The sequence below is a fragment of the Diadema setosum genome, chromosome 14, assembly GCF_964275005.1.
Source record: "Diadema setosum chromosome 14, eeDiaSeto1, whole genome shotgun sequence".
In the NCBI taxonomy this organism is placed as follows: domain Eukaryota; kingdom Metazoa; phylum Echinodermata; class Echinoidea; order Diadematoida; family Diadematidae; genus Diadema; species Diadema setosum.
The window spans coordinates 12,210,649-12,237,704 of record NC_092698.1 but is presented as its reverse complement, the minus strand read 5'-3'; the positions used below and the strand labels follow the sequence as shown (position 1 = coordinate 12,237,704).

General features: G+C 40.1%; 1 protein-coding gene across 1 annotated transcript in view; it reads left to right on the top strand.

The window, feature by feature from the left end:
* LOC140238363 (transient receptor potential cation channel subfamily M member-like 2) overlaps nucleotides 1-27,056 on the top strand; it is a 370,479-nt gene that overhangs the window by 281,897 nt on the left and 61,526 nt on the right. The window contains exons 28-29 of the mRNA XM_072318295.1: nucleotides 5,318-5,472; nucleotides 12,918-13,114. Of these exons, the coding sequence (XP_072174396.1) occupies nucleotides 5,318-5,472; nucleotides 12,918-13,114 (352 nt within the window). The remainder of the gene's footprint in view (nucleotides 1-5,317; nucleotides 5,473-12,917; nucleotides 13,115-27,056) is intronic.

Below are 27,056 nucleotides of genomic sequence, written 5' to 3'. Positions count from 1 at the left end.
TCCACACTGTCGCATCCACTATACGACCTCTTGCCTCACATTTTGTTCCCATCTTTTGTTTAAATTTTTTGATCCAAAATATAAACCAAAAAACTCTGCCTCAATTTTGAGTTTCTGGAATTGTTAAAACTATAATAGAACTCTGTGCTTTGAAAGGTACTCTTCACTTCATGGCTGTGCCCCTCAGTGAGTAGTAATATTTTGGGGTCACTTCTGCCTGTACAGTCAGACCGCAGCACCCGATAATTCACTCGTATTTATTCAACTCGTATGCAAGCCTGCTCGAGGCTTGCATACGTAATGAGCTGCGTAAGGGGATTTTGTCCTTGGGCTTTCGGCAACAAAAATATACCTTATATTTACAAATTTGGTATCAAATTCAAGGAAAATATGTAAGCTATCCTCACATGTTACTAAAATTATTGTAAATGAAAAATGTCATAGCGTAATTTGAGCTTGAAAAATGATGAAAAAAGTAATTCGTGCAGTACATGTTCTAGATGTCAAAAGAATACCAGATTCACCTTGCGTCTCTATGAAAATGCATATTTGGTAGTCCATCTCCTAATATTTGTATCCATGTAAATATCTCGACAATTTGTTGCTTAATCCGGTCAGGAACCAGTAAAATATACATCGATGTCAGGGCTGGTCAGGTTGCAACCGTGCAATCTCAACAGTAAGCTCTCTCATTGGACAGCGCTTGCATTCAGCGCTTGCATTACTCATTACGCTGCTACGGTTTCATGCCACATGCATGCATAGCGCATGCTTGCATAGGCACGCGTGTAGATTTCTGTGCTTTGGACAGAAGCTAGAAGCAGTGGTACAGCGCGCGCTGAATGCAAGCACTGTCCAATGAGAGAGCTCTTTCGCGCCACTGTACACTTTGTATGGAGCATACTTCCGGCTTAGGAGTGAATTTTACAGACATTTCAAGACGGAAAAACTAGTATAAATCATGCTTGCGTCTCCTTGACTCCAATATATGATGAGCATCTAAGTTTCCTCTCTATGAAAAAGCCAAAATCAGAAACAACAGTTTCTTAATCCGGTCAGGAACCAAAAACGAACTTTAGACGACAAAATCTTCCGTGAAAAGCAGGTAAAATTTACGCAAATTCAACTGATTATATCGTCATGATAAGAACCAATATTATACGCAAATTTAGTATCAAAATAAAGATCAAAGTCTGGAAAACAATTAAGCGTGACTTGTAGCCATGATGAATGTATGTACAAGTCGCTACACTGTGAAAACCATAGCCCTGTTTTCTTTTTTAGTGGAGTCACAGCCAATTGCGCTCCTGGCAATTAAAGGATGCATTTATCCATAAATGACATGAAAATAATTAGTGTGTTTTAGCTACACTACCAGATTTTGTTATTTGCTTAGATATTATCTTAATTTCCATGTGTATTCCATTAAAAAGAGTGTGGCTATCTCTCTTTGTCTCTCATTCTCGATTTCTTCCCCTCTTGTTCTCTACATTTTCCTTTGCACTCAGGGTCAGTTAGCTGATCTTCATAATCTTTACACTTTTGGTGGTGTAGGCTTATGTTTGGGTAGAAGCAGTAAAGCCAATTTGTTATAGAATGCAATTGTGATTGTGTATGTGTTGGTGTGTGTTTTGTGTGTGTGCCTGTGTGGTGTGTACATGGTGTGTGTTTTGTGCGTGTGTAGGGAATGGGACAAATGAATGTAGTACAGGCTATAGGAGGGGCAGCTGTACGGATCTGCTGACATGGCTGAGGGAGTGGATTTGTTTGGTTTCTTTTTCATTCTGTTTTTTGTGTAATTGTTGTTGTTTCTTCAAGTTGATTGAATAAGATGTTATTTGTTTATATTGTCAAGTTACAATTTCTACTTCTGTGGAAAAAGAATGTACAAAGGAAATATATTATGCAGCAGATGAGAATTATTCTGTGTCCATTATGGAGCGATGTATTGTGCATCTTCACAAATTGTTATTATCCAATAATCTTCTATGATGATAAGAAAACTGAATTTGTAATATGTGGCACTCAACAGCAAGTTTCAAAATTATGCATTGAAAGCCTGAAGTTAAGTGATTGATGTTGATATTTATCCTGTTGATTCTGCACGGAATCTGGGAGTGTGGTTTATTTCACGCCTAGCCTTTGACAGACATATCTCTGAAGTATGTAAAAATTAATTTTATCATTTGTTTAATATTGTACATATTCGGAAGCATTTGACATGGGAAAGTACTGAAAAAATCATCCATGCGTTTGTCACAAGCAGATTGGATTATTGTAACAGTTTATTTTATGGCTCACCTGATAATCAATTCTCGCTATCGCCAATGACGTAAAAAGTACCCAGATGTGGCTTTTTCGTCAAGATTTAGTGCACTTCATAGCAAGGGCACTTCCGGCGCGGGGCATAATTTGCACAGCGCTAGCGTGCGCGTACGTGTACCTTTACCTATAGCGCCGTGCCGCCCGACCACGGATACTAGTACAGTGTATAGGCGGCTGTACCGCCCGAGCCAGCAAGTGGCCAGGCCTGTCATACTCGTACACTGTAGTCCCCGCATGCATTGCCCTAGGCCGGCGGCCGGCCTTGCATTAGCATGCACCATACACCACTGCACGCATAAGCTAACAGTACATACAGAAAGCATACTGCTTGATCATGCGATCGACGTGCACATCACAGATCATTCATCTCTGCATACGCTGAAAATATGCTGGAAAATATTCACCCACCTGGATATCGTCATGGAATGCCCATCTTTTTTTTTTATTTATTCTCTGTCAAAATGTCGCGAACACAATTGGGAACGAACCGTGATCTCGAACTTATCCTGTCTCCGAAGCAACTTCTTCCAAGTAAGTACGTAGGCACTAGGCCTTCTACCACTACTAGCAAGTCGCGCGTGCACGTACTGCGCTGTGGAGTCACCCGCACACTTCACCCACGCGGCCACATCACGTCTCGCATGCCAGTAATGGTCCTATTTCTGCAGATTTTTTTCATTTATTGTCGTGCGAACAACACATGGCAGCTTCGCAGCAACAACCGATAGTCGTATTAACAGCAATTTCTTAAGAATGGAGAAATTTCAAATCATATTAAAGCTGTAATTCAAGTCGAGAAAACAGGAAGTACACGTAGAATATGGTCGGTTGTGTGCGTAAATAGCATCAGTCACGTATTACGCGCGTATGAACGGAAGTGACTTTGCTACCGGACTATCCCATAATGCACCGTAAATGACGCTTAAATCAACATCCGGGTACTTTTTACGTCATTGGCGATAGCGAGAATTAGGTAAACTACAAAGGGTGCAAAATGCATGTGCTAGATTAGTTTGCATTTCTCCTCGTTTTTCTCATTGTAGTCCATTACTACGTGCATTACATTGGTTGCCTGTAAAGCAGAGAATCATATTTAAAACTCTGCTAATTCTACCCCCGCCACACATAGTGTGAAGGGGGTATATAAGAATCGCCATGATGTTTGGTCAGGCGGGCGGGCGGTCGGTCTGTTGCAAAATCTTGCGTCGTGAACTTCTCCTACAGTTAAATGAAACTTAGGGTAAATGATGATATTGAGGTATAGATGTGCAAGACATGTTTTTTGTGTTTGTCGGACAATGCGTTGCCATGGTAACCATAATTTTACCAAAACCTTATGGATTGAATAACATCCATAGTATTTAAGCAGTCAATTTCAAAATTGGTATCTATGATGATCTATAGGTGTAGTTATGCAAGACACTCTTTGTGTTTGTACTTGACAAAGCGTTGCCATGGTAACCGCATGTTTTCTTCAAAATCTTGTGGAGTGAACAACTTCCACAGTTTTGAAGCAATTGAAATCAAATTTGGTAGGCATTATGGCCTTGAGGCATAGATGCGGAACACATGAATTTTAGTGTTTGTCGGACAAAGCATTGCCATGGTAACTATTATTTTACCAAAACCTTGTGGATTGAATAACTTCCACATCATTCAAGCAATTAAGGTCAAATTTAGTATGTATGACGATCGGGAGGTGTAGTTATGCAAGACATCAATGTGTTAATATAAGAAAAATGTGTTGCCATGGTAACCACTTTTTTTTTGTATCAAATTGAACCATTTAATCTATGAAGGTGAAATTTGGTGTGTATGATGCTCTTTAAGTGTAGTTTGGCAAAATGTCCTTTGTATTTGTATCGGACAATGAGTTGCCATGGTAACCGCATTTTTTTTTAATCCTGTGGAGTGAACTTCTGCCACAGTTTTCAAGCAATTGAAACCAAATTTGGTAGGCATTATGGCCCTGAGGTATAGATGTGGAACACATAAATTTTGTGTTTGTCACACAAACCGTTGCCATGGTAACCACAATTTTACCAAAACCTTGCAGATTGAATAACTTTTCCATCATTCAAGCAATTAAAGTCAAATTTAAGTATGTATCATGATCTAGAAGTGTAGTTTTGCAAGACACCAATGTGTTAGTTTAAGGAAAATGTGTTGCCATGGTAACCACTCATTTTTGTATCAAAATAAACAATTCAAGCTATGAAGGTCAAATTTGGTGTGTAGTGATGCTGGGGGAAAGCATGTTTCCATTTGCTGTAAGTTTTATACTCAATGTCAACTCTGTAATGGTACAGTAAACTAAAATTATTCTGTTTCCAATTCGACAAATGCACAAATTGCCCTCGTGACATCACATACTATGAAGCAACACTAAGGGCGGGGGTATTAATCACCTTCAGTGATAATTCTAGTTGTATATAGAGCTATTCATGGTACAGCACCAGTGTACATACAGGAACTTGTAGAGTTAAAAACATCATTTCAAACATTTTATCACCTTCGAAGTTCACAGGATCAAACATTATTGAAATATCCATCGGGGAAATCAAAAGTTCCTCTTGGTGACAGTGAGGGCATTTTTGTACGCTGCACCAAAATTATGGAATAATCTCCCTTTGTTTGTAAGACAAGCAGTTACAATTAATGAGTTTAAGGTCAGGTTAAAAAGCATCTCGTGAAGTAATGTATTTTCTGTTTGAATTTCTTGTATGCATGTCATTTTGTAATGCGCAGTAGAGTATATTATTATAGTAGCTGCGCAATATGAATGTCCTTTATTATTATTATTATATAATTCTCTTGTTATGTCCAAACTGTATACCTTTAATACAGCAGTACCGATTTATAATACTGTTCTTGTATTATTTAAAGGGAAAGGAATTAAATAAATGCAGGGGGGATGTACAAGTGCATGTGAAGAGAGGGAGGTAAGCTGATACAAACCAAAACAAGTTTTTTTCACTCTTTTTTTCTGTAGGTTCCTTGGACCTTGAAGTTGAGGTGCGCAAACATGAAGTGCCTATCTCTATTGAGGCTCTTGGAATAATGATTCATCAGAAATCCAGAGCCAGTCCTTATCCAGGAACAGCCATTCGCAGATTCCCTGTTCCAGATGACAAAGTGCCATGGGAGGTGGGTTTGTCATCCTGTGCTTTCCTTGTTCTGAATAACTGATTGTGGAAATCAGTTCCCTTGGAAGTCATACATGCATATTTCATAAAGTCCTGAGCATAATTTAACTACACTAAGAAGATTGATCTAACATATGTAGACCGATTCGACTTGACAAAATGCCCGCCATTCATTGCCATGTCCCGGTTGCACACACGTATGCTAAATGCATGATGTATATATTGCGGCGGTTGCCATTGTACAATGTATATCATGCATTCTCATATGCATGCGTGCATGGGACACTGCAGTAATAGCAGATTTTGCTGCAAGGTCGGATCAGTCTATACTATCACAAGAATAATTAATGATAATAATAATAATAGTAATGATAATAATAATGATAATAATAATAATGCTGCGACAGCACTAGGACGATGTGGGTGTGCCCGATCAAGTGCAAACGCTCCAAAAAGCAGCATTGCTGGGGACGGTGAGAATCCTGAGAAAAGTACTAAATGTCTAAGGTTCCAGGATGGAACTTTTATACGTGATATTGATCTCCAAGAGATATCTTGTGAAGATAGAGACAAATTGATGATAATGATAATAAACCAGATTTGCATAGTGTATATATCACAAAAACTAGATTAATGTGTCTGTGCACATGGAAGGATGGAAAATAAAGAAATAGAGGAAAATAGATATGAGAGGGAAAGGAGACAAACAAGCTGAAGAGTGGAAAAAACCACAATATACAGGGTAAAGCCTAGTCCATTGACACGTGAAGAGATATGTGACCCGCTACAACAAAAGGATCCAAAAGTCGTGGGAGGTTGATATTCTGAAAATGACACGACATTATTCCCTGACTGTTCCGTTTTAATTATGCCTCCGCCACGAAGTGGTGCCGGAGGCATTATGTTTTCGGGTTGTCCGTCCGTCCGTCCTTCCGTCCGTCCGTCCTTCCGTCCGTCCGTCCGTCCGTCCTTCCGTCCGTCCGTAATGAATTTTGTGGACAAGGTAACTATCAAAACCTGTTGAGGTATCCTAATGAAACTTGGCATGTATGTGTATTAGGGGGTGAAGTTGTGCCTATCAACTTTTGGGTGCACATGCTCAAGGTCAAAGGTCAAAAGGTCAAGGTCAAATACATAAAATTTCACTATTTCCACCATATCTATTGAATGCCTGAAGATATTTTCTTGAAACTTAGTGTATACATGTATTACCCAATCAAGATTCTCTGGTGAAAGTTTGGGTCATGAGGTCAAAGGTCAAAGGTCAAAAGGTCAGGGTCAAATACATGAAATTTCACTATTTTCGCCATATCTATTGAATGCCTGAAGATATTTTCTTGAAACTTAGTGTATACATGTATTACCCAATCAAGATTCTCTGGTGAAAGTTTGGGTCATGAGGTCAAAGGTCAAAGGTCAAAAGGTCAAGTAAAAATATCAAAACTTTTTTTTTTCTCCGTGCCTTGGAAAATTGTTCAAGGTATCTTCATGGAACATAGTATATACATGTACTGACTGGAAGTGATTATCTAGAGAATGTAGGGTTCATGGGGTCAAAGGTCAGGGGTCAAAGGTCAAGTGCAACACTTCAAAATTTTACTATTTCCCTCATATTTATGCAATGCCAGCAGGGTTATTATTTTTTTACACTTGGTGTATGCATGTGTAACCTAATAGAAATTCTTTGGAAAGTTTTTTTTTTCTTCTTTTTTTGCCTCAAAGGTCAAAAGGTCAAAGATCAAGTGAAAGTGCTGAACTAACTTTTTCCTCCATATCTCGAAGTGGCTCAAGTTATCTTGAAACTTAGTACATATTATGCATGTTCTACCTGAAAGTGATTATCTTATGAATTTTAGGGTCAAGGGCCAGATGAAAATGGTAACAATTTACTATTCAATTCAGAAATTGCACTTTTTCTCCACACCTGTACCTTGAAAATTACTCAATGCCTAAATGTATGAATGGGTCAAAGTCAAGTTAAAGTCCTTAAATCCCTAGATACATGCTCTCCTATTCATCCAATTAAACCTAGGTCAAGGAAGGTGAACATTCAACACATTTGTGACAAACTTGTCATTTCAATATTTTGCCAATTTTGTGAAAATGTAATCACACATTGTCCACATGTACTATCTAGACCTATTGGAAAAATCATGCATTATGGCGGAGGCATACCAGTCGCCAAAGCGACATTTCTAGTTCCATGTATAATATGATTCATAAAAGTATTCGGTTGCGGAGATATCGATGATTTTATGAGAGCATGTCAAGTGGTCTAGGAAATCAGCGTTTTGAGAAAACTACTTCGTAAGTTTTCCTTCCGACGCAATCATGATTAAGGGGAGGTAAGACAGTTTTCACCTCTTGACAACAGAAAGCATGCTTTTAGCAACCTCTGCGATGTTCATTCAAGCTTAGCGCCAGCACAGTCTACGCACAACCAATCAGAAACCAGGATGCCACCTACTGACCAATAAGATCACTCCTTCATTGCTAGGGGTGGAGTCTCTCTGCGGCGCAAATTCCAAATCTTCAGACACGTTTCTGTTCTGTTGAAAGTCAGAAAATCTTGGCCCAGAAAAATGCTTATTTCTTGCCTTTCCTTTGATTATTTAAACTGATGTAGGTTATCATTCATCCAGTCGAAAATTATTATAAATCACAAAACTGGAATGGGAACTTACATCGTGTGACGTGGAAGAATGGTCCTTATATATGTGAAGTCGTGCAGGAATTTCACACGCTGTATGATGCGCTTTCAGTGCACAAAAGACAGCTCGGAATCATTTAGATCGCCCGGTCCCAGGCGTGTGAAAGGTTGATCATTTAGCTTTGAAATTTCAACAGATAGAAGAAACATCAGACTACAAAGTTATATCAGAAACAGAAATTATATGGTTTTGACCAATTTTGATGACCTGACTTCAAACTCGATTTTCTCGGCTCAGCCGTCAGTGACTTTCGGATTCTTTTGTCATTGCAGGTCACATATGTTTTTAAAAACTGCATAAATCACTTACTGTAAATAGGTTTGTGTTGAAGTAATTCATTGTGTAATCTGTCTTCTCCATATCTGGTACACATTTTCAAAAAGTAGTAATGATTCCCAGAGCAAGTGATGATTTGCTATGCATTACCTCCTAAAAAGAATGGCCTGTTAGCTCGTATTTTGAGCTCAACTGAGCCAAAGACTCAAGTGAGCCATTGTGATCACTCTTCGTCCAGTGTCCATCATACATCGTCTGACATGCATCGTGCATAAACTTTTTACATTTTCATCTTTTTCTGGAAAACCCCATATGGGGTTTTCACCAAACTTTTCAAGTAGCATCCCTTCTAGGATAGGATCTCGTTCAAATGGGCACCATGCCCCACCAAGGGGGTTGAAATCCCCCACAATTATTAAAGGAATCTTTAAAGATTGTCTTCTCTAGAACCAGAAGTGATAGAGCTAAGTTAATACTATGAGTTAGTACATTGTGTCGTTTAAAGTTTGTTCATGGCGGATCCAGGGGTGCCCCCGTTGGTACCGGGGGGAGGTTGGGACTTCCAAATGGGGTCTAAATTTTACATTTTCATTTTCTTCTTGAAAACCCCACGATGGATTTTCACCAAACTTGGCAGGTAGCATCCCTGTGGAAATAGGATCGCAGCTTGTTCAAATGGACACCATGCTCCCCCTGAGGGGGGTCCTGGGGACCCAAAGCTCCCATAAGTATTTAAGAATCTTCTTCTCTACAACCAGAAGTTATAGAGCTAAGTTAATACTGTGAGGTAGTATACATTGATAACACTGTAAGTTAAATCTTTTTCTTGAAAACTCAATGATGGATTTTCACCAATCTTGGCAGATAGTACCCCGAGAGGTATAGGATCTGAATTTGTTCAAAGGGGCACAGTGCTCCATCTGGGTGCCCTAGGAGGCCCACCCCAAAAACAAAAACCGATAAATTTTTTTTTTAATGGAATCTTGTTAAAAAAACCTTTTTCTCTAGAACCAGAAATGATAGAGCCAGAATTGATATTATGAGTCAGTACATTGATGACCATAGTTTCAAGTTTGTTAATGGCAAATCCAGAGGTTCCCCCCTTGGGGGGGGGGGGTCCAAATTGGGGCCTGAATTGTATATTTTCATCTTTTCTTTCTTTATTTTTTTTTTTGAGATTGCAGTCTCAAAATTTCACAAAACATGGCAGATACAAATTGTTGTACATTGTGTTATCACATGAATATGGAATATATTTGTACAAATTGGCATGATTGCCAGGGGGAGGGGGAGGGGGAACAACTGGAGCACAATGCTTGAAGTTGGGGGAGGGGAGACAGAAGGACTCCTTTCAAATCTTCTTTTTTCAAATTGTAAGCGATTAGCTACTGAAGTGCTATGTGTAATTTAGATTAGTGACTGCTTGGAAGGTGACTTTGTGATACTCAGGTGAGCGCGAAAACCCTGGGTCTTTGGGGTTGTTTTTTTTTTTTTTGGGGGGGGGGTTGCCAGTAGGTTTTCCTTCGTATGAGTACTTCATGTCTAGTACTTTTTAGCCTGTCTTTGCTAAAATCAATTTGAAACATAAAATATAGTTTGATTATGGGATCATTTCTAATCATTGCCATCAAGACTGAAGAGATCATGAGAATGCAGTCTTTTACTATATACATGATGACACAATTAATCACAAGATCAAATCTAAACATTCATACATGTTCATAAACTTGCCCGTGATATAAATTCAGGTCACATTCTGTCATCAAGTGCTATATTTAGCTATACATCTTTAGTAGTAAGGTCGCTTAGTGAAATTACTGTTACACAGGGGATAAAAGCACCAAATTTGGAGAGATAACCACTCAGGGCCTACTCATTGATATTCAAGTAGGAGCCTTCTGGAAAATTGTTATTTCTATGGTATCAATGCTGAATTTCATTTTGCACAAAAATTTCATGTGCATGAAACTTTCACAAATTTTGCAAGGAGCCAAGATTCACAAAAGCAAAATGCACTCAATTCTAGACAATGCACTGAATGCCAGTGGCAATTCGCACAAATTTCTTGCAGCATAAAAGATTAGCGGCTCCAATTCTTGAAAGTTTCATGACAGGAGAAAAAAAAACACTGTCTGAGGATGGTATAGTAACAAAAAAGATGTTCAGATTTGTTGTACTTTTTCCCATTTTTCTTGGAACTGGAAAACATGAACACACTCTTGAATTCTATGATCAACAAGGCATTTGAAACATGGAGGAGGTTGAATTAATCAGTGGTTATTTTTTAGAAAAATGCTGTTGAGATGCCACAGCGTGATGCAATATTGCTAATTCAGAGTTACGTACATTTACCTAGACCTTATATTAATGGGGTTGCAGAACATTTTCTTCTTTTTTTTTGGGGGGGGGGAAAGGGGTGTTCAAGGGTCAGTGATCTCCCAGTCCCCTTAACATTACAAAAAGTTTCAAGCCCCTTTGATACGTAACTAAATTGTGAATGGTACATCACACTATGACACCTCAACAGCATTTTCTGGTCATAAATCGGTATTAATTCAACCACATCCATGTTTCAAATGTTTTGTTCATCATAGAATACCAAATTGGTTCATGTTTTCCTGTTTCATGAAAAAAAAATACAACAAATCCGACCCTCTTTTTTATTGTTATTCTCCCTCAGATCCATAAATACAGTGGTATTTTCAGGACATGAAACTTTCGCGAATTGGAGCCAATGATCTTCTTCGCTGCATGAAACTTCTGCAAATGGCCACTGGCATTCAATTCATTTTTAGAATCACATGCATTTTGCTCTTGCAAATCTTGGCTCCTCGTGAAATTTGCAAAAGTTTCATGCATGCGAAACTTTCCGCAAAATGAAATTCAGCATTTAGACCATGAAAATAAAAATGTTCCAGAGGGCTCCTACCCAAACATCAATGAGTAGGTCTAGAGGGGTCATCTCTTCAAATTTGGTGCTTTTATCCACCATGTAATGGTAATCTCAAAATTTGACATTCAGCGACCCGACTATAAGCAATAGGTTATGAGATCATTTTCTTCTCCTGTGTTTGATACAAGTAAAAGTCGGTATTAGTTTTATTGTCCCCGCCGAACGAGTTCGAGCAGGGGACTATGAAACGGGCTCCTTACGTGTGTGTGTCCATGCATCCGTCCGTGTGTGCGTCCGTGTGTGATCAAAATGTTAAATTTGCTACTTCTCTGTCATTTATGAGCCAATTTTGATTCTGTTTGCTTTATATGATAGCACTGCATGGGAGCATTGAAACTTCTACACAGAATTTCAGTTGTGACCTTTGACCTATATTGTACATTTTGCTACAAAATGCTACTCCTTCGCCATTTCTAACCCGATTTCGATTCCGTTTGCTTTATGTGATGGCACTAGGTGAGGGCTTCAAAACTTCTACACAGAATTTTGACCTTTGACCTTGATTTTTGACCTATATTGTACATTTTGCTACAAAATGCTAATTCTTCGCCATTTCTAACCCGATTTCGATTCTGTTTGCTTTATGTGATGGCACTAGGTGAGGGCTTCAAAACCTCTACACAGAATTTTGACCTTTGACCTTGATTTTTGACCTATATTGTACATTTTGCTACAAAATGCTACTCCTTCACCATTTCTAACCCGATTTCGATTCTGTTTGCTTTATGTGATGGCACTAGGTGAGGGCTTCAAAACTTTTACACAGAATTTTGACCTTTGACTCCTTTGACCTTGATTTTTGACCTATATTGTACATTTTGCTACAAAATGCTACTCCTTCGCCATTTCTAACCCGATTTCGATTCCGTTTGCTTTATGTGATGGCACTAGGTGAGGGCTTCAAAACTTCTACACAGAATTTTGACCTTTGCCTTCTTTGACCTTTGACCTTGATTTTTGACCTGTATTGTACATTGGCTACAAAATGCTACTCCTTCACCATTTCTAACCCGATTTCGATTCCGTTTGCTTTATGTGATGGCACTAGGTGAGGGCTTCAAAACTTTACACAGAATTTTGACTTTTGCCTTCTTTGACCTTTGACCTTGATTTTTGGCCTGTATTGTTCATTGGCTACAAAATGCTACTCCTTCGCCATTTCTAACCCGATTTCGATTCCATTTGCTTTATGTGATGGCACTAGGTGAGGGCTTCAAAACTTTTACACAGAATTTTGACCTTTGACTTCTTTGACCTTTGACCTTGATTTTTTACTTATATTGCACATTTTGCTACAAAATGCTACTTCCGGCGGGGACATATATTACGCACCGCGTAATTTCTACTTTTCCTTGTTGTTTAGTGGAACAGGCCCATGAGTGTATAATATGCAGATGCATCAATAATCATAATTATCCTTATGTCTGCAGCTTTCTATAGGGAGAGTTTTGGAATATTGATGATGTAACATTGTTAAAAACTATTTCATTCCATGTGTTTCTTTAGACCGACTTTCCAAGATACCAACCTGTTGAATACACTCACAAATATGTCCTAGCTGAGCCTCATTGGGCAGATGTAGATCTGATGAAGCATCCCAAGAATGCCAGGCCAGTGCTGATGTACAACCAGAATGACACCAATTGCAATTACAATAGGATGAGCCACATGCCCCCATACCAGATCAAGGATGGCCTTCCTCTGTGAGTATTATCTTATAACAGTTAAAATCTATCTGTCATTTTTATGCCTCTGCCACGAAGTGGAGCTGGAGGCATTATGTTTTCAGGCTGTCAGTCCGTCCTTCTGTCCGTGATCAATTTTGTGGACAGCGTAATTACTAAAAAACCATTTGAGGTATCCTAATGAAACTTGGCATGTATAATACAGTTCGACCTCGATTATCCGGCCTCCTTTTATCCGGAAATCTTTATTATCCGGACGCGTTCACGCAGCGAAGGACTTTTTTTTTTCATCCAAAAATTGAGAAAAAACAGTGACTTTCATGGATCTATTTCACTAATTTCATAAGATGTGCATGATAGGTTTCTCAATATCTAATGAGGTAAAACATGTATGATTTTCACATAAAGATATACTTTATTTTTGTGAAGAAGGGTCTACAATTTTGCGCAGGCTAGCATAGATTACACCGCCGTTGCGGGGTACGCTACCTGCCTAGCTGCCAGTGCACTGGGACGGCAGCTTGGACGGCAGCTATATATATATATATATATATATATATATATATATACATTAACATTTTGTCTCCCATATCCGGCCAATTCGCTTATCCGGATGAGTGCCGGTCCCGACATGGCCAGATAATCGAGGTTGAACTGTAGTGGACGAAGTTGTGTCTATCGACTTTTGGGTGCACATGCTCAAGGTCAATGGTCAAGGTCAAATGCTCAAAGTTTCACTATTTCCCCATATTTATGCAATGCTGCAAGGTATTGTCTTGAACTTAATGTGTACTTCTGATTCCTGAATAAAGATTCTCTAGAGAAAATTTTGGGCCATGAGGTCAAAGGTCAAGTGAAAATGTTAAAATTTCACTTCTCGGAAATGGTTCAAGGTACATTCATGAAACTTAGTGCATATGCATGTACTGACTAGCAGTGATTAGCTTGTGAACTTTGGGGTCAAAGGTCTAGGGTCAATGGTCAAGGTTAACTCAAACTTTGTCTATTTCCCTCATATCTATTCAATGTCTCAAGGATTTTTCTTGAACCTTAGTGTATATGAATTACCCAAAAGAGACTCTCTGGGAAGGTTTTTATTTTTGCCAAAAGGTCAAAGATCAAGTAAAAATACACAATTTCACTTCTTCCTCCAAATCTCGGAAGTGGCTCAAGGTATCATCATGAAACTTATATATTAATGCATGTACTGCCTGACAGTGATTCTGTTGGGAGTTTCAGGGTCATGAGGTCAAGGGTCTAAGGTTGGGTTAAAGTGATTAAATTTTGCTATTTGACACTGTTTTTGACAATTGAAATTATTCAGTGCATATTTCAAACTTTTTATGAAAGGGTCAAAGGTCAAGTAAAAATCTTGAAATCGCCAAATACCTGTTCTCTCTAAGTAATAAACAATATAGCCATTAATCCAATTAAACCAAGTTCAAGGAAAGTAAATATTCAACACATTTGTGACAAACATGTCATTTTATTATTTTGCCAATATATGTGAAACTGGCATCACACATTGTTGAGACATACTATAGACCTGTAAGGAGAAGCATGTATCAGGCATACGAGTCCCCATGGCGACATGTCTAATTTTTATTATCATTATCACCATTTAAAACCAGTGCCATCATGTGAATTATCTCATCAATCTTCATTATATCTTCTGTTCTCAAATTTTAAATCACTTTTTCATGAAATGAATTGGATTAGAATATTTCAGAAAGTTACAAGTTGCCTAGATACAAATTTAAGCAGTAAACTCTAATGGTGCCAGAAATAGATGCTGTTGTGCCAAGGCTTGTTTTGCGACCATGACTCAAACATCATCCATGGCATCATTAGTTGCTAGTTTTGTTTTTTCATAGGTACCTCTTCTGAAACTACACTGTTACCACAATACCTCACAATGTATCAGTGATAAGTCTGCTACTACTAGTTACTGCAGCCAGTATAACTGCCCCTGCTCCTTCCAGGGAGGTGAGACTAAAAGGAGAGAACACTGGACTAGTATCACTTGAACCACCGTCAGTGCCGCTCTCCCCAAGCAACCATTCCACTGACTACATTACTGCCACTTGGCCACACAGCACGCATGCGCAATGCTTGTCTGTCACTCGGAACCAGGGAGGGTCTCACTTCCCTGGTCGGAACCGTGCGTCCGCATGGCAATGATGCATCATAGCAGGGAGGTGTCACCTCCCTAATTATAGGTTATGTTTGACATTTTGCAGCCAGTAAATGTACATAATAACAACAAAACTCGTATGAACTTGTAAATTAGCGACAAAAGCTGAGCTCAGTAGATTTCTGTGTTCGCTGACCCCAGTCATCCCATTCAGGTGCCTGGTTTTATATAGAACAAAAGAGTCTGTGAGCCCATCAGTGCATGCTCTATTGATACATCGCACCCGATAGATATTTCCATTGTTCGATGGCACATGTAGTTGACCATGGAAAAGGGGATACATGCATCGCTTGACTGCTTTCGCACAGGTGGATAACCGACCTGTCTGTTTTCTGTTGACGGGCAAAAAGAATCTCATTTGGGGGCATTAAGGGCACTCAGAGAATTGCAGAAAGAACTGGTGAAAGTGATATGCCACAAAGAACACAAACCAAAGGGACTTGGACAAACCATAATACAGTGTGAAATATTTTTTTAACTTTGACCCTACTTTTGACCCCAGTTTACGTAGCCAAAATTGCATCTGACCAAGAAGTTATTTTATAGACGGCGTCCAATCAAGACATCGTTGTTTCGTAAAATGATTCAGACTACATTTTCTCTACATGTCTAGAAAATAGGAAGATTGAACATGTCATTCGAAAGATACATACTAAAATAGTCCGAAATACAAAACATATTAAACAACTTTGACCATTGACCCCTAGTTACATAACCCCGATCGCATGTGATTAAAAACTCGTCATCTTGTAAAATGATTAAATTTACGTGGTCTATATATGTCCAAATATTGAGGCAACAATAAGCATTTTTTTACTTTGACCCTAATTAACATATCCAAGATGATGGCATCTTATCAAGACGTCACTACTTTATGAAATGATCTCATAACATATCCCACATATGTCCAAAATATGGGGGAGATAGGTCATGCGTTTCTAAAGACTAAAACTAGTACAGATTATTTATTCTACAATACATAACTGAGTATTTTTGACTCTTGACCCCAGTTTACGTAGCCAAAATTGCATCTGACCAAGAAGTTATTTTATAATATGATCAAGTACCATGGTCTATATGTGACCCTGCATCACAAAACCAACAAATAGTCGCCAGACGTGGATTTTTAGTTAAGGACAGATTCTGAAAGAGCAGACTCTAAGCTTTAAAATGATGTATAGGTCAATTGAAATGGACTCTCCTAACCTATCTAAATATTGGAAAGAAAGCACACACTCTGGAAAAGGTTCTGAAGTACAGGGTCTATCTGTCTATTCAAGTGTTTAATCTTTACCAAACTGTGCTAGCTGTGTGATGAATGGGACAAAAAACAGGATGCAAAACCACTGGAGCAATGACAATGAAGGGATTATTAGATTAAGTTGAAATTGAGCATGCTCTATTAACACATTCAGTCCATGATGAATGCCAACTTTTAAAGCAGTTGCATCATCACTTCATAAGTTATCAGACTTGAAAGTGAAGAGTGTGCAAATGAAAAGGGGCCTCTAAGACATACCTGATCTTACTATACTACAAAAAAGGCTTGTAGAAAAACTGCTGAAAATGCACTTTCCCTTCCATTTTATGATCCCAAACTTAAAGGACAAGTTCACCTTCATTAACATAAGGATTGAGAGAATGCAGCAATATTAGTAGAACACATCAGTGAAAGTTTGAGGAAAATCGGACAATCCGTTCAAAAGTTATGAGTTTTTGAAGGTTTTGTGCAGTCACCGCTGGATGAGAAGACTACTGCAGTGTGTGATGTCACATGCGTACAACAATATACGATAAATATAAAGAGAACTTCCCTTGACTCGTTACTGACATAATGTTATGGGTAATATTATTCCCATTGCCTTTAGAAAGAGGCAAGTCAAGTACTCTTTTATCATGCAAAAAAAGTGAAAATATGTTGAATTTTCTTTACATTTTCTTTATACTGTTGTACTCATATGACATCACGAGCCTTAGTAGTCTCCTTGTCCAGTGGTTCCAACACAAAAATTTTAAAAATTCATAACTTTTGCATCGATTGTCCAATTTTCCTCGAACTTTCACTTATGTGTTCTACTAATATTGCTGCGTTCTCTCAATCCTTACGTTTATGAAGGTGAACTTGTCCTTTAAGAATAATGCAGAAGGGTAGCTCTTTCAGAAAATATGAAAAACTTGATATTGACCTGGTTGACCCGTTTCACCTCTTTTGAGTCCTCACGTAAAATCAAGGGGTGCGACTTTTTGTTCGTTTTGTGATGCACGGTCACATATATGTACAAAATATTGGAGCAATAGAACATATATTTTCCAAGATACAGACTAAAAAGATTTTGACTTTGACCCTGATTTATATACATATCCAAGATGGCTTCTGATCAAGATGTCACTATTTTGTTTCATAAGTCTCGATATTAAGACTACGCATTACTGCGTATGAGAATATGTGAGGTCTTGCCTGCACGCACATGTTAAATTCATTCATAGTCGTGTTCTAGAAAGGAAGCGAAGGTACTTTGCGCCTGTGATTCAACATGTTTTGTACCAAAATTACGCGGTTTCACTGAAAACTCAGGAGTGTTATACCAATAGATTATTCCAGTTCCCAGTATGTCAAATGAAAAGTTGAAAAAAATGGAGAACCTTCCAGCTTCTTCAATTTATTCATCTGTTGCCTCGCTTTTTCCAGCCAAAGCTTCTGCGCAGTGGGATGCAGGCAGTAGCAAAGCAGCATCTACTACACGAGCAGGCAATTGTAGTGCATGCAATACTAAACAAGCTGAATGCGTAGTGGCGGCTGCCAGTGGCGGGAAGAAGAAACCCAGCAAAGTGAAACCTTGCTTAGATGCTGGATTGTGATCCACTACCACGGACAGTTCGAATAAGAGTTGGCCACCGTTCGCTCAAAAATCTTCTTTCCCAAGTTATTCATGCCCTATGAATACAGCAAAACAAATACAACATACCTTTAATACGGGGAGAATCCATGCATGCTTTGTGTGGGCTCGCTGAGTCACACGATGAACGTGCATTGCCTACTAAAACCCCGGTCACACAGCGCTTTACGGCTTAATCATGGCCAAAACCCGTCAAAAAGTGGTCTCCCGTGAAGCAGACGATGTTGTTCGCGTTGATGTCAAGTTTAAGACGAGCCATGATCGATTTATAGACGTGGCAGGACACAGGGAAAAATCGGAACAGAGTTGGTAAAAAGTTTTGAACTGTTCAAAATTTTATTCCGCGGACAACCACGGGCGGCACTCATGGTAAAGACGTGCAACACACGTGAAACACACGTGATAATCCGTGTTCCGGCAGTAATTAAAACTCTAGGAGACGCGGTAAGACGCGAAAGTTTAGCGGTCTGTCACAAGCAGAGCACGGTCATCTGACACGTGTTACGCATTGGTATCTCAGGAAATAGCATGTGTTTAGCGGCTTATCACTGACAAATGGATTTTTCCGCGTACATTCACGTGGCTGGACGTGGTTAGCCGTGCTTATGGAGTGCTTCAGCAGTGGAACAGCCGCCACACGGCCATACCCCGTACAAAGCACAGCCAAACCAAAATTGACCAGAAAATTACCACTCACGACCACGTCCACCAGATTTTCATAACTTTTTGTACGTGATTTAGACGTGGAGTGCTGTGTGACCGGGGCTTAAGTGCCGCAGTGTGCAGAGCAACAAACAAGATCTACTTCATTTCGCTTTACTTACCTATTGATATAACAATTGCCATTCTAATGCCGATTAGAATTGCCCCCGGTAGCTAAAATTTCCCTTTATAAGCCTGAGCGCGGGCGATCTCGTCCTCTTTCTTCTGCCGCCGTTGCTCACTACGAGTTTCCACGGTGTAGCTCTACGCTCTTACAGATAAGATCGTTCCCTTTTTACCTTATCGTGTTTGATTTCGTATTTACTTGAGTTATATACCTTGTTCTATCGGCTGCTTAGCCGAGTTTGGTTGTTGTCTTGTTTTTAGTGACGGGTTAGGGCATTTAAGATGCCTAATTCGTCTCGCTCTTCGCCGCCCCGCACGAACACTACGTCGGAGGCTGCTCTGAACGATACATCGAAGGCGGTACCCAACACCGCTAAAGCAGAGCAGGGCACATAAAAGAGACCGTCATGTAGTAATCCTGTGCTTCCTGCCTCTTCTCCTCCATCTAAGAAGGGAAAGAAGAGTGCCCCGAAAAAGCATTCTCTTCCCGGTCTGGCCGAGAAACCAGGCTCCAATTTAGACCCAACGAGGCTCCTGCCGTTAGACCCAACGAGACTAATCTGGCCCCGCCGACCAAGTCGGTAGGCTCCAGTGTACCTACGAACGTCAACCAGCCTGCTAGCGTTGATAACAGCAGCTTGTTTGATACCACAGCGGCCTGCAATTTCTTCATGCAGGCCCTACAATCGGTTCTTCTTTCACAAAACCCGGGAACCCTTCCCGCACGGGCGGGCGATCCGACAGGTCCCTCGGTTTTTCCGATCCCCCCCCCCCCCCCCCCCCGCAATCTGTCAGTTATCCTCCAGGGTCCTTTCCTGCATGAGCGGGCGATGCGACCGTATCACGAGCTCCATCCTCCCCCGGGTCCGTCGGCCTGCTTACACGTGATAATGCGGCCCGTTCCGACTCGGCCCCCGTACTTCAACAATCCCGATGCCAAACCCACGATAGGGCTTCCCCCCGCCGGAGAGAGGGGGAAGATATCGGGTCTCGCTTCCACTCTCGCGTTCCGACGATCAGTTTGGGTGACTATTCCGATGATGAGTTTGGATATCGCCCCCCCAAAATAGCATCTCGTGCGAGAAACTGGGCAGACGATGATACTGCGCCATTACCGAAGAAGGAAACAACAGACGATTCGGATGTAGTTGAAACGATTTATTGCCGTGGCCGAGACGAGCTTACGGCCAACACAGAAACTCAACGTGCGTAACAATAACAGTGGCTATGGAAAGCCATTAGTAACAAATAATGTAACACAGCTATTATAATAATCTAACTATATTGGCGTGGCTTCTTCTTTCCTTTTTATCTCTTTCATTTCCACTATGTGATTTGCTACGCCTAACAAATAAACGACTATTTAAGGCTTCAATCTCTAAACCTAATCAAATCAAATTTTCTGTCAATCACATTACCCTACCAAAAAATTACAAATTGTTCAAACCATTTCTACACGGCAATATTATGGATCCAACTAATTTTATACACTAACAGAAATGAGGAACTCTTTATTAAACAGCGCCTACCATATATAATAATAATTTACCTACCAATAATTGTTCATATACAAACAATCTTCATATAATAAATCAAAAATAAAATCACCTTATCAACGTTCTCATCTCTACTATATGTACGAAACAAACGTATATGTGCATTTATAATACAAAACCCTGAATAAAACTGGATTTAATAACATAATCATATTGCTGACCTGTCATGCATATTTATCTAAGGAAGTGAGGCTGCACCATTAAAGATGGCAAAATAACACACCTTAGTTTTCCTACTCCCTACCCTTCACCACAGGGGAGGGGACTACATCTGTCACAACCAATGGGACATAGTGCATGCCAAAGGACACAGACTACAAAAATGTGTGCATAATTAAAAAAACAAAACCCACAAATACTATAAACAACATGGCAAGCGTTTATAGGTAACAGTTCGGAACTATGGAGGGTATGACCATGAACCTCACAGACCCCTCCACTTGAAAGGCACATAATAAAACGTAAGGCAAAGGAAAATAGGTGTACACGTTGTACATATTTCAAATTTAGCAATACATTAACTAACATTTTAAAAATCTATGTGGGTGAATGAGGATTATGGGCGTTTGAACCTAAGTTATAGAAACTCGCAGGTACACGAATAATGTTGAAGGCAGGTATACATAATAAAACAAAGGTACATGTATATGCTGTGTATCGTGTAAGCTGGCACACAGGATATGCCCGGGACAAAACTTGTAGTTACAACGTAAATAATATAGCCCGAGCAATTAATGCCCTTAAAGACAATAACAAGAAAAATAAACCCACCAAAGTGTTGGTGTAGCAAGCAACGTGTACAAATAATCCTTTCATAAAAAGAACATACGGAGTGGAAAGAAACCCTTCATGACAGCCTGCAACCAGGGTAAAAACAGCATATGAATTACAACCACTAGTAAGCACCTGTGCCCTTCAGGTTATACTTAAAAATAAAAGCACAAATTCAATATGCACATAATAATCAGCATAATAATAAACAAAGTGGGATAGGTACACTGGATGAGCCACATCAATAAAATATACAACATCAACTGGAATCCATATTAACCAGCTTCTGTTTACCCTAAAAAAATCGCAGATATGAGGTCCCCTCGAAAGTAATCGTTAAAGAAATATTAATATAAAGCATTAAAACACAATCACCAAACAATTCTCATTATGCATAATATGTTGTTGCATGACCAAAAAAACAAACAAACAAACAAACAATTAATGTAACAAATTGAATTTCCAGCTAGTGAAAACCCATAGCGTACCAGTCTCACAAAAGGAGTATCGCATTGTAGAAATAAGGTGTACAAACATCATGTGGCCCAGAAATAAAGTATTATCCTACACCATTTATGGTATCGGAATATTAAAGACCACACATAATCTAACAAAAATATTGGCGTATTTCATAAACAAAGTACACATATATTTATAATGTACTTATGTACATGTATATCTACCATTATAATAAAAAATAATAAGTAGTCAAAATCTTGAAAATACACTGTACTCTAAAAAAAATCTCTAAAAACATGAAACAAATGGCCGAATTAACTATTATGATTTGGGTATATGTACTTAAAATGTCCTCTGTGCAAGTACAAATAACATACCCAATAAATCATATGTATGTAAACTACAAATACACTTCAGTGTGGAGTTTACAGGGCAGTGTAAGGAAACTAGGTACATGTAACTAGTGTCACACTCAACCAGGGGTCAACGGGGGCATGGGAGGGCAATGGAGTACTGCTGGCAGTCCAATGTAGTCAGGGGGTGCTGAGGGATGGGGAAACTGGAGCACGCGAAGATGGCGGACGTCCATCGGATCAGGGCCAGCACGATTACGGGTAGGAGCACAGAAGACATTTCCCAGATAGGCAGTGGCTATCATCCGAGTTTCTGCATGTGCAGCTCCAAGGTGGGGACGAGGGAAAGGACCTCCTTCGCTCAGTGATGATGGTGGGCAAAGGCAACTAGTCCAGGGGGGACTCCAAGCTGGGAGTGTGTCGCTATCAGAAGAGCCAACATCATCCATTCCAGGTGGATGGAGGCATTCAGTGTCATCATCGGCATTTGGAGAAGTCAGGGTACCAGGCTTAGATGCGCCTTGGGGTGTGAGATCTGCCTCTGAAGGTGTAGTCTCGTCGGGAGGCTTGCCTGTACTGTCCTTAGGACCATCAAGGTGTTGCCGTGGAGGTATAACTGGCGGTCTCATGTTACTGAGAGAATGGGTCGGCGTCAAGATGTCCAGGGTGCTCATACCAGTCTCTCTGTAGTCCTGAGAAGCACTGTAGCCATGGGTAACACCAGCACCACCCACATGACCCAGCTGGCCAGCATCGCGACGCCGGCTGGGACAGTCACCCACACGACAGTCGGTGTGAGAACACTTCTCAACAGCATCTGCACTATGCTCAGCAAACTTGATGTGTGGAGCAGTAGAACAGCACTCAGTGGACAGACAATTGCTATCAACATCTGTCCCAGCGCAGGAACAATCAGAGTCATAAAAAATGGGGATACAACCAACGTCTGCGGATACACCAGGTGGGAAGTGAACGGAGGAACTGCTACCCAATGAATCTATATCAACACCTGACAGGTAACTGAAGTACTCTGACGACTTTACATACAACTCCATGTTGTCATGAATATCATCCCTGTCCTTGTGTAGACTAGTATGTTTGTCCTTGTGTAGACCAGTGTGTTCAGTGATGGTGTCACTGTGTGTTGATGTAAATTTGATGATCATCTCACATTCACCTACAGCTTTCATCACATTATGAATGAGCATAGGATCGCATTCATTCTCTGTACCCATCACATTACCAACACATTCAGGATCCACTTGTTCATTCTCTGTTCCCATCACATTTTCCACACAATCAGGATCAACATGTTCGTTCTCTGTTCCCATCACTATTTCCACACATTCAGGGTCATGCTCATTCTCTGTACCCATCACATTTTCTACACATTCATGATCATGTTCATTCTCCATTCCCATCTCATTCTCCACACACTCTGTCTTTGTGCCAACATGGTTGAAGGTCATGTGGTCACAATCATATCCATGCATGTGTGAGTGAGAGGTATTATCAGTGACAGTACGTGTCATGTGATCACAATCGGTATGTCCATGCTTGTTTATATGTGTGGCTTTGCCTGTGTTTGTCTCTCTGTGTGTATTGTGACTGTTTATCTCATGTTCATACCCACCAACAAATCCATTCACACACTCGCTGTTCATCACACGATCGTGTTCAGTGTCAGTATTGTGAACAACATCCGCCACATCTGACCGAACAACAGGATGGCCATCCTGACCAGACGTAGTACTGGCACCGTAACTAAAAACACAACTATCACCAAACATGATGACATGCTTAGAGGGTCTTACCGACACATCATTTTCCTCCATAAATGGAGCACCAGCCAAAACATCAATGGCAGTGTCATGTGTGTACAATTCCATGGTGTCATCATCGATAACTAGACCATCAAACCACATGTCTTGTTGATTGTGTACAAGTGAAAAGCAAGCGAGGCCTACAATGCCTTGTTTCAAGATGTCAGTGGAGGAATCAAGGTCAAAATAATCACCATAACCAAAATCATCCACCACCACATCGAGGCCTAAAGCATCTGCAGTAGTTTGTCTAATGAGGTTTACAGTCGAACCACTTTTAACCCCTATTTGCACGGTTGTGTCCAAACTCGAGTGGACATTGGCTGGGAAACACGGAAATTCATTCCGGGGTCTCCAAACGTCGCTCGGCGCGACACCGACCGGACACCATCTCTCTGATGCCCCTGCGGTAGCGGCAGTGCTTCGCTGCGTTGGAGCGTTGCCGGGGTTGGACCCGGCCACGGCGGCGCATCGCTTCGTCGATGCAACGTGCATGTCTACGGACGGGACTAAACGCACTATAAATCACTCCAATCGTATACCTACACCCAAACTATCACCAAAATATCAATGGAGCGCCTGTCCCCACTATGTTGGGCGAGATTCCTCCTTGTCTTGGAACTTGGGAGAACAGAACTGCGGCGTTAGATTCGAAATCCGAGCTGCCACCACGCCATTACCGAAGAAGGAAACAACAGACGATTCGGATGTAGTTGAAACGATTTATTGCCGTGGCCGAGACGAGCTTACGGCCAACACAGAAACTCAACGTGCGTAACAATAACAGTGGCTATGGAAAGCCATTAGTAACAAATAATGTAACACAGCTATTATAATAATCTAACTATATTGGCGCTGGTGTTAGTTTCCCATCGTCTCACTCAGTACACTCTATCAGCTCAGATGGTCGGGAAAGCATACTTACTGACGAGCTTCCTCCCTCTGATAAAGAATCAACGAATCAGACAGATAGAAGGGACAGCCAGATAGCCGCCGAACTACTGATAAAATACTGTCCCCAGTTAAAGGCAGAATCAACTGCTACTGAGGAAAAAGAAGAGGCCAAGCCCATATTTTGCTTGGAATCTGAATTGTCTGCTCATAGCCAAGGACCCAGTGCGGTGAAACTTGATACCCCCTTCGCTACTAGTTACACTAAACTAGCCCATTCATCCCTGAAATCCCGAAAGCAAGAAAACCAACCTGCCAACAAACCCAGAAAAAAGAAGGGCTTTGTTACAAGAGATAGAGTCCCTATTAACCAAACGGGCGATTGTTCGGGTCCACACAAGAAGGCATCTTGTGATATCCCCAGTTTTTCTCACCCCCAAACGGAAAGGCGGATTCCGCATGGTGCTAAATGTAAAAAAGCTGAATCGATACATTGCAAACTCCACTTTCAAAATGGAAAATCTCCGCAACATACTGCCGCTCATCAAGGCAGACAATTGGGCGGTCTCCATAGATTAAGTAGACACCTACCTTCATACAGTGAAAACCCGTTATAACGAGGTCCGTGGGACCGGCGATATTACCTCGTTATAACCGCTACCTTGTTATAACCGTACCCATCAAAAGCAAAGAAAAACATAAGCATGACATCATATACCCATCACTGAAACTTAAGAACATCCTTTGCGTTGTTATTACACTATTATGGATCATTATTGTTGAGAGAATAAAGGGAAATTATTTGTGAATTAGACGAAAAAGTAGGGGTTGAAATGAGTTATTTCTTTATTGTAATTCTCATTAAGTTTTTCTATTAGCACCAGCGCAAATAGAATAACATACAGGCGTTGTTTACCGTAACTTGCGAGGTATTTTTGCTCTGTTGGTGCACAGCGGGAATGCGATGATTTCATGAATCATTTCAGCTGTAATCTTGTACAATGTGTGATCGTTGGGCCCGAAGGGATTAGAAATGCGTTCTTTATTTTCTTCCGAAAATCTCTTCGCATTTTGTACATCCGTTCTTGAAAAATATGCGACAGGATTGAATGTGGAAGGTTGTGATCCTTTTTACGCAAATCTGTACCTGGTAGACCATTCTGAAAGCAAGAAAAATCTTCATTGTGAAATGCAGTGTTAAAATTTTGATAATAAACAAACCTAGATTTATTAAAACTAATAAATGTATTTCTTTCTTTTTCTGATTTAGGTTAACATGCGTCATTCAACTATTTTTACGCTACTGTCACCTGGCGAGATCGCGATGATTCAGAGTAACATGCTTTGTTTACCGTTAACTTGCGAGGTATTTTACGCTGTTGGTGCCCATCACAGCGGGAATTCGATAATTTCATGAATCATTTCGGCCGTAATTTTATACAATGTATTATCGTTGCGCCCGAAGGGGTTAAAATGTGTTCTTTATTTTCTTCCGAAAATCTCTTCGCGTTTTGTACATCCGTTCTTGAACTGTTAAATGCATGATTAAGCAGGTTAACATGCGTTATTCATCTGTTTTTACGCTACTGTCACCCGGCGAGATCGCGATGATTTCATTAATTATTTCGGCCTTAATCATACACACTCATATTTGAATTATCATTTTTTAAATGATAATGAACAAATCCAGATCTATTCAAACTAATAGATACGTTTCTTTCTTTTTCTGAACACCGATTAAGTATAGATTAACATGCGTTATTCAAGTATTTTTACGCTACTGTCACCCAGTGAGATCACGATGATTTCATGAATTATTTTGGCTTTAATCACACACACTCATATTTAGATTATCATTTGTGAAATTATAATTAACAAATCTAGATCTACTCAAAGTAATAAATGCATTTGTTTCTTTTTCTGAACACCAATTAATTACGTTAACATCATGCGTTATTCAACTATTTTTACGCTACTGTCAGCCGGCGGGATCGCAATGATTTCATTAATTATTTCGGCTTTAATCATCCACACTCATATTTGCTAACTAGCAAAAGAACTGGAAGTCGGAACTACGAATGGAAAGGATATAATGATGAGTTGCACACACATTCCAATTGTCCACTTTTGGCCACAAGTGTCGCTACATGGAAAGTTTTTGGACGCGTTATCTTTTTTTTTTTCTTGT